Genomic DNA, 8660 nt, shown 5'->3' with positions numbered 1-8660 from the left:
TTTAGTCAGAGACTATGCACGCTCTGCCTACCACCTAGGCAGTAGGGCTTAGTAGCTAATATCTATATACAGGTGGGTTATGCTATAGACCAGTCAACAGTGGGAACCTTCTATGAGGGACAGAAATAGGGAATGAGAGACAGGCTGTAGTATAATGTAAAGAAATCAAATGTTAAGGAATAGTAGGTATAGGTGGATTTAACAAAGACAAAGAAATGAGAGAAAGAACAGAAAAAAAAAACACAAAGGGGAGTCAGGATAGGAGAGGTGGCTTAATAAGCATGATTAGATAATCTATGCCTAGTAAGCCTGGTTCTATGGGTTAGACTAGGTAGTAGGGTTCTTGCTTAATCATTAGCTCCTATGTGCCACTTCCTAGTGGCTATTTTTGTCTCCTTTAGGAATTCAACTAAACTTTCTTGGCCGTCCTTAGAAAAGAGATAGAAAAGATTATAATCTTTTCTATCTACCCTAGAGAATGCTCTATATCTGACATCTCTATAGGCTGGGCAATGGAATAGTAGATGATATGGGGTCTGCTCCTGATTGGTTTGGCATAGATTGCATGTTCCACTATTATATGCAGGTAGCCTGACTAGGTATGACCTAAAATACCCATGACCTAGTTTTAGCTGAATAATAGATGACCACAGTTGCTTAGTCAGCTTTAATGGGCTAGGTTTCCACTTAGGCTGCACTTTAAATTGCTTATAGTGGTCACTAATCTTGGCTTTGCCCCATATATCTTGCCATTCTTCTAAGGCCTTTGATTTTAGCTTCTTTTTTAAGAAGCTAATAGATAGGAAGGTCTTAGGGTCTTTTTCTGACCAATCAGCTCCATATTTAGCACATTCATCAGCTTTAGCATTCCCATATATGCCCATATGACCAGGGACCCAATCTAGGTGGATTTGAACCCCTTTTTCACTGATTTTCTGAGCCCAATTGTAGAATAGGTCACATGATTCTGAAACCCTTAGCCTAAAGTCTTATAGCCAGCAAAGTATGTGGCTTGGTATGTCCTTGAGCCTGTGGCATTACACTGTTACAGCCTGTTACAGTTGATTAGTATTACTATTAGAATATAAGCTAATTTTTTATATATGATAATTTTACTATGTTACTATTTTATAAGAAGTATTAGTTCTAAAGCTCATCCCCTTTATAAAGGAATATATAAAGGACTATCCTAATACTATAGTCTAAGAAGATAATATATTAGCCTATACTTACTATACTTAAGAAGAGGTATATAGCTTCTATAGCATTAAATACTTATTATGGCCTAGTAATTTATTAGACCTTAATATAATTAAACTATATTAGATATAGGTAAAGAAATAGACAACTCTTTATAGTATACTAGCTAATAAGAAGACTTTAAAAGATACTTAGCTTTATATTTAAAAAAGCTACCATAGGAGTAGATCTAGCAGTAGATTAAGCAAATTATATATTATATTAAGGAGGTTATTTGCTTAGAGGGTAGTAATAAATATAAAAAAGGTTATATAGGTAAGGATTCTTATAGTTATAAGGGGAGGCATATAAAAGAGAAGCTTTTAATATAGAAGCTGTAGGAAAATATTGATAGAGACTAAGAAGATATTAAGGATGGGGAGACTTCTAAGATACTGAGGTTAGTATAGTAAATTAGGTGGGGGGCACAGTACTGGCTGAAACATGAAAATTACTAGTGTCTGTTAGCATGTGTGGTTTCTTTTGATGCCCTCCTCCATATCCTCCATATAGGCTTCACAGTGCCTTCACTATATATAGGCATTATAGTGCCTCCTGCATAGGCTCCCTCAAAGGCTTTATATAGGCTTACATTACAGGCTTGTAGAGGGCCAAAAGTCCAGAGCAATTAGTAAGCCTAGGTATTCTTTCCCCTTCAAGCCTAGATGAGCAGAGCGAGTTGTTGAAGGCTTGTAAAATAATAATAAATTAGCAGGGGTATTCAAAGTACGGAGTACAGAGCAATCCCTTGATTTTCCTACCCTGTATGCTACGGGAACTAACATTGTGGGTCATGTCACGTGTTACTCACTCTTAGTTCTGATTGAGGTCACATTACTCCGTATGTTTTTCCAAGACAGCAAAAAAGTTGACGGTTCTGATGTTATCCAATCCGCAAACTTCTGTCATCAACACCTTTCAAAGCAGCATTCTAATACCCTTTGTCATAGACTATCATTCCTGACTCATTACTTTCTTTCTTTATATTTGTGACTCTCTCCTCTTCTCAGGCTTATTTGGTCTCCGTCCTTTCTCTCCACAATGGATCACTCCCGCGACCCCTGTCCCTGGTAATGGTTTTCTCCATCCTGTATCTCATCTCTGATTAACTGACTCGGTTTGACAAGGGTCGCCTTGTCTGACTTTGGAGGGGCTTTCTGCATGGGTGTATGTGTTCTTGTTCCAAAATTAGATGTTGATGTGTTTTGTTACTGACACTCTGTATAGGCTATCGGTGGTGCAGTCTGGCATGGTGTTAAAGGTTTCAGAAACAGCCCCTATGGAGAGCGACGGATAGGAGCCATCACCGCCATTAAGGCGCGAGCACCCGTTCTTGGCGGCAACTTCGGTGTATGGGGTGGCATGTTTTCGACATTTGATTGCGCGATTAAGGGAATCAGAAAGAAGGAGGACCCTTACAATGCCAGTATGTCTACTCCTGGACAGTCTCGATTTTTTTTAAAAAAAAATTCCGATGTTATATACTCACGAGCTTCTAGTTATTGCTGGTTTTTTCACTGGTGGTGCTCTAGCGATTAGAGGAGGATACAAGGCTGCCCGGAATTCAGCTATTATGTGCGCTGTTTTCCTGGCTGTTATCGAGGGTGTCGGTATTGGTTTCCAAAGAATGATGGCAGACAACACAAAGCTAGAGGTGAGATTCATTTTCGTTTGGATCCATAGTCTCCCTGCTTTCAGCTTCTTCATGATCGGTGTTCCTGAAACTGACTCCTGGCGTTCGAATTTAGCTTCCACCTCCGCCTTCAACAGAAAAGGCAATTGCTTAACTTACCTCCTATACCTCCTATCCTCTACATTGTCGCTTCTAGATTCTTCTTACGCCAGCTCTGTACAGTATTGTATCATATCAACTCTCTCTTTCCTCAGGTGTTCGGTCAGGGTCATAAATCTAAAGAGGCATGGCGAGATGTTTTACGTTCTACTTAGAGATTTGCTTGTGTTCTTATTCCACTCAAGGTAGCTATGGGAGATCTCATTGCAGAGAAACAGATTGATTCCAGAGCCAATTCATCGTCTTTAGTAGGCTGGCCGTGGAATGGGAAATCAGGTGCATGGTCCTATCCTATTATCTTACAGGGAGATAAAAGGAAATCCTATTAATCATAGGCTAGCAGCTACGCTACCATCGTACAGGTGAAAATGCAGCCCCATCAAATGCCATTTACGTCTGCTGCTTTAACAAATCACATGGAGTGCTGATAGAGAAGGAGAGCCCCTTACTTCCGATCTCTACAGGCGTGCTAGCATAAAATTTTGTGACATTGAATGCCTAGGTCATCGCAGTCCACTGCATGTCTAAATCGAGGCAGGTCGTATGGCCGACAGAAAGGCGATGCTGTTGGTAGACTCAGGAAATCTTATCTGCCGTCCATAGTTGCGTTGTCAACTCTATGTCACACGGACAACCCGGGAAGTAAATTTGGCCCTATGAAGACATTGTATGAGTATGATATCTATATTTATGATTATGTCTTGTAACTGTAGATACACTATGTATCAACGGAATCGGCAAATTCCCATAAGGAGATAACTTCTACAGCCTCCAGCAGAGAAAAAAAAATCAGGCTTCCTTTCTTCATTTGTGCTTGTATCAGTTGTGTCAGTGTCACCTGAACTTAATGCACCAATGTAGTATAAGCTGACTTACCTACCTAGGTACCTAAGGTAGTTTGAAGTAAACCCTCTAACCCAAATTAGGCAGTAAACATTTTTAATTCGAGGTTCTTAGTCAAGCAGTACTAATCAGTCTAACTACTAAATACCAAGAGTTGAAGACACCTCGAATTCAATCTTCAAATGTGCTTTTCTTTTTGACGAAGACACTGGTCAGCAAGTCCCTCTAAAGTACCCGTACATACATGTTCCCTAGTATGTCTCGTAGCATAGAGGAACAGCGCTGATGTGTTGATAGGCTAGGGTAAGAAAAATGGCCATAATATCTAGCATTAGACACTCTCCAGGACCCGCTCTTTAAACTCCCGCTCGACCTTATGGCCCTTGTCGTCTGTCGATGATTCCCCATGCAAGTTCAACAACGCACCGAGGTCGAATTTAGGCGCCTTGAGAAGCTTGACCTTGCGAATGTGGACCTATCAACAGCATAGGTTAACAAACCTCGGACTTCAAGAGCTAGGGCAGCTAGCTTTTGCATACATTTTGGAGGGGGTAAATGCCCTGAGTTGACTTTTCAATTTCACGACCAATGACTTCTGGAATGAGTTTGGTCGTAAGTTGAGAAAGGCTGCAGCTGGACGCTTCACGCTGGATGATCTCAGTCATTTTCTTCCGAATGGCACGAATCTGGGATGATCTAGCGTAGGTCGTCTTCTTGATCTGATTCGGGCGTCTCTTTGTGAAGGCAATGGCGAAGAGGCGAAGGAGATAGTCATCAGTAGTTTTCACAGTCACATTTGCCTCAATCAGAGTCTGCCATTTGCGAACCAGAGATCGCAACTTGTCTGTTGTGAAGTCCAACCCGTGAAAGTTGGTGAGACAGTTCTTGCCTTGGACCTCATCCACGCGGAGCTTAATCTTGCGGAAGGCGTGGTCCTCGTCATTCTGCAGATCAGCAAGCGAGACCTCGAAGATTCGCCCCTTCAGTGCATCATTGGCGTTCTTCAGACCAGTAGTCCGATTGACAAGTGTCTTTCCAACGCTTAATTGGTAATTGTCAGCAAGTTTCTCCGTAGGATGAAATAGGGTGCCGCGTGTAGCACGGCTAAGAAGACTCAGCAAGGAGGTTCATACTCTCGGATCTGGAAGGTCGAAGGGGCCTGCATAGTCGTTAGTATAGCCTCGACAATAGGTCGGGAAACAGCAAACCTTGACAGAGTATTCATCCTTCCTAGAGAAAGGATCAACGGTCCTCTTCTTCAGGCCCTTCTTACCCTTCGACAAGCGCTTGTTCCTGAGTAAAGAAAAATGTCAATAATTTACGTTCCATTCTGTCAAGTAATTTTGCGTGAAAAAAAGGCGATCGAGATGTATACAGAGCGCCTTACTTTCCAACAGCCATCGTTGCGACTCGAGTCTATCTCGCTATAGCAGAAGACAGACTATTTGATCGCAGACTCGCTGTGAGTTCCGGGTCGAGATGGTTGAAGGTGCCGATCCGTGGAGTGAAACACGGGATTCAAAAAAGCGCACACAGATGTCAGTTTAAGCGAGGTCTCCGCCCTAACATGACTATTACATAATCACACTGGCTTATGTCATATCGTAAGACCCACATGATTCATGAATACGGACTAGGCTAAGATCGACTGTGGATCTTCTAGCTCAAAAGGTGGCTGCACTTGCAGGTGTACAAAGTAGAATTCAATGCTCTGTAATGCCAACCCAGATCTACTATACTATCCTAGTTTGTATCTCCCGGTTTCCTACACTTGTCAAGAGAACTTGCATGGTGGAATCATCTTGTGAGTAACTAGGTATGCAAAATTTGTTTAGTCAAGAACGAAGTACTTCCATTCTCAGAATCATTATGAATAAGTCTCTAAATCCTAATTGTACTGTGTACAAGTTCGCCTGCTTGAGATAACCCTTTCATGTGAGGCATGATGTGAAGTTCTTTTTTTTAAAAAAAAAGATCCTGCACCTAGTTGATGGTTGCCATAATTTCATGTCCTCGGATGCATATGTGTTGGTTTAATATGATATGTGGCAATTCTATCACCGTTGGAATATTTTTATTATTGCTGCTTGACTAATATCGAGTTTTCAGCAGGAGAGAGAACATATCTTTTGAGAAGCTGTTTGAAGATCCATCATGGTAAGGACTGAATTGCAGTGCTTGTGTCTCGCAACTTGTACCTTGAGAGTGTTACTGACAATATGTCTAGGGTAAACGAAAGAAGTCAAGCAGGAAACCCCAGGGTCCCAAGAAAGAAAGTAGTTCGATTTTCATACATTCTGATTGTACTAACTGCTGTACCAGAGAGAACCGCTGCCGACAACATTTGCATGTCTCTTTTGTAATCACGAAAATTCTGTCACAGTGAAGCTGGATAAGAAGCTAGGCCTGGGTAATTTGTCATGCAAAGTCTGCGGACAACGCTTCCAGACTGGTATAAACTGTGAGTCTCTGAGTCCATAGTCGTTAGTAGTGTTACTAATACCCTTCCTATTTCTAGATCTCTCAGCAGCTGTTGATGTCTATTCAGACTGGGTTGATGCGTGTGATGCAGTTGCTAAAACAACTGCAAATAAATATGAACAAAGCGATTCCCATGGTGGCCAAGGCTCATCAGCCTCCCCAAAGCAGGCCGTGGACCATGGCAATGTGGATGTTCCCTACGATGATGACGATTACTAATATCTTGTTTGAATTTAATAAACAGTGTTCAAGGCAATCAATCCACTCCCTATCCTCAAGAAAGTACTAGAGGACATTCTCCATTGTTCCTGCTATGAATCCATACACACTGCATCCAGAGGCCCTAAGACTTTGACCATCAAATACATATGTCCATGGTTTAAGGATAATTCGACCTTGCGACTTCAGAGCAGCGCTTATTGGAAGCAATGGGAAAGGCCAACAGGTCCAGATCCTTTTCGGGAGAATCCACCCTGGCCCTGGTGCCCAATTTTTCCCTTAGTCTTTCATTTCCACTGACCGTATTGGCTGAAGTGATGTTTTGTACGAATCTATAGAGTGTAATATCTATCACCGAAGTCACCGAGGCCTGGAATAATGTATCTGTTGAAATAAAATTAGCTAATAAGCCGATGAAGGTAGCGTTCTTCAGCTCACATACTTCTTCTCGTCTAATCCCTGGTCGATAAAAGCTGTCACTACTCTGAGTTTCGGAAACCGTTGAGCGAAATCTGCAACCCCAGAAGGACTGGCTATAAGATTTAGAAAAAGAATACGCTCTTCCGGCACGCCCTTGGATTTCAAAACTTCAACGGCCATCGTTGCAGAGCCACCTACTCCAAATTTAGCGACAGCACAGACATCATGGATAATATAACTACCTGTTGCAAACATGGGGTCCAGAAGAAGGACCCATCTCTGCGCAATATCAGCGGGGAGCTTCTCATAGAACAGTTTCGGACGGCAAGTCTCTTCGTCTCTTTGAATCAATATCTTCCCGATGCGGACTGATCGACAGCAATCTCTCAGTCCTTGTTCCATAGCTTCTCCTGCCCTCATGATCGAGACACCACAAATCTTCCCCTGGAATTTGACTCCCAAATAGGAACGGCCAACAGGAGTCGTGACGGACTGTTCCACAACAGGCAGATGGTTCAGGCCCTCTTCGACCAGAAGCCGAATGATGCGGTTTGAGTAGAATATGAAGTCAGCGCGCCCGGTTCTTTGATCCCTTATCATTCTTCAATAGAGTTAGTACGAACATATTTAAACGTATGTTTTGTTATCCTTACGTTAGGAGCGCGATCAATTGGGGGGTTTGGGGTAGAACATGAACATTCTCATAGGAGACATCTTTCGACACTGTTGCTGTTGGTTTCTCACCATCAGGTCGGTAGAATGGTCCCACACCTTGAGCAGGTGAAGGAATATGTTCACCCCTCTCTGTAGTCATTATAGTTGAGTATAGAGTGGGGTGATCGAAGTCAAAGACGGTTAAAGATGAGTAAAAAAGGAGAAAGCGGCTCAGGAGACCTAACGGAGTATTTAGTTGCAGAACTCCCGAAGAGACATATGTACATCTACATCCTTATCAACGTGCATGGATAACATGCTTTCTTGAGCTCCTCAAGTCACACCGCTCAATGGGACTAGCCTCGGATGAAGGCACAATATTTGATCATATTCTTCAGAGTTGAAACATCGATGTCGTACTTGTTCTCTTTAAAACCAGGCGGAAAACGCACTTAATCCCTTGTACTAGATAAGTAACACAGATAACACAGTAGCTCTATTAAGTCCATGTGGACAAGCAGTTTAGACACATACACGTTTGATATTCCTTACAAATTGCGAAAAACAGACTTGGATACACTTCGCAGAGTTAGACAAAATCTACATTTTTCTCCCTTTGAGGTTCATGGATAAGTAGTAAAGCTGCTTAATCTGAGCATGTCAGGATATCTTGATTTCTGACTAAAAAGATTAACAGAACAACTTGAGACCACAGGTTTCTGTCATGTCCTCCGTCATGTCATCCAATTTCGGATTGTGCTTTCTACAGTACAATAAGGTTTCTCTGTAGAACCATGAGATACGCTGCCGGAGGCCCTAGTCCTGATAGTGGCTACCTGCCTAGGTACCTACCAACTCATTTTTAGCTTCCTGGCTGTTGGATGTCAAGCCATGAGAAAGAATGCATTTCTTTTTCTAATAATCTGTTTACTATTGACGCGGGGTAACAACCCTGCATGTATGGCAACCTGGATTGAGGCTCCACCCTTTCACGATTGCAATATCGCAAGAG

The 8660-nt window shown here is 42.2% G+C and overlaps 4 protein-coding genes across 4 annotated transcripts; 2 read left to right on the top strand and 2 right to left on the bottom strand.

Annotated features, from left to right (window-relative positions):
• Window positions 1-2280: 2280 nt before the first annotated feature.
• On the top strand, window positions 2281-3509 carry T310_4138 (Mitochondrial inner membrane translocase subunit (TIM17); the record flags this gene model as incomplete). The annotated part of the gene is made up of 6 exons (XM_013473023.1): window positions 2281-2309; window positions 2367-2406; window positions 2467-2665; window positions 2739-2893; window positions 3217-3307; window positions 3394-3509. 6 exons carry the CDS (start codon window positions 2281-2283, stop codon window positions 3507-3509), a joined length of 630 nt encoding a protein of 209 aa, XP_013328477.1.
• Window positions 3510-4205: 696 nt separating this feature from the next.
• T310_4137 (40S ribosomal protein S1) lies at window positions 4206-5275 on the bottom strand (the record flags this gene model as incomplete). The annotated part of the gene is made up of 6 exons (XM_013473022.1): window positions 4206-4349; window positions 4414-4978; window positions 5008-5033; window positions 5083-5104; window positions 5148-5204; window positions 5262-5275. 6 exons carry the CDS (start codon window positions 5273-5275, stop codon window positions 4206-4208), a joined length of 828 nt encoding a protein of 275 aa, XP_013328476.1.
• Window positions 5276-6028: 753 nt separating this feature from the next.
• T310_4136 (Transcription elongation factor) lies at window positions 6029-6574 on the top strand (the record flags this gene model as incomplete). The annotated part of the gene is made up of 3 exons (XM_013473021.1): window positions 6029-6031; window positions 6197-6335; window positions 6393-6574. The coding sequence occupies 3 exons, from the start codon at window positions 6029-6031 to the stop codon at window positions 6572-6574; spliced, it is 324 nt and encodes a 107-aa protein (XP_013328475.1).
• Window positions 6575-6906: 332 nt separating this feature from the next.
• T310_4135 (Uracil phosphoribosyltransferase) lies at window positions 6907-7808 on the bottom strand (the record flags this gene model as incomplete). Its single annotated transcript, XM_013473020.1, has 4 exons — window positions 6907-6958; window positions 7017-7188; window positions 7237-7595; window positions 7648-7808. 4 exons carry the CDS (start codon window positions 7806-7808, stop codon window positions 6907-6909), a joined length of 744 nt encoding a protein of 247 aa, XP_013328474.1.
• Window positions 7809-8660: the final 852 nt, after the last annotated feature.

The sequence above is a fragment of the Rasamsonia emersonii genome, assembly GCF_000968595.1.
Source record: "Rasamsonia emersonii CBS 393.64 chromosome Unknown ctg1118621760095, whole genome shotgun sequence".
Lineage (NCBI taxonomy): Eukaryota > Fungi > Ascomycota > Eurotiomycetes > Eurotiales > Trichocomaceae > Rasamsonia > Rasamsonia emersonii.
The sequence above is the reverse complement of the archived record's forward strand: the minus strand, read 5'-3'. Positions and strand labels throughout refer to the sequence as shown.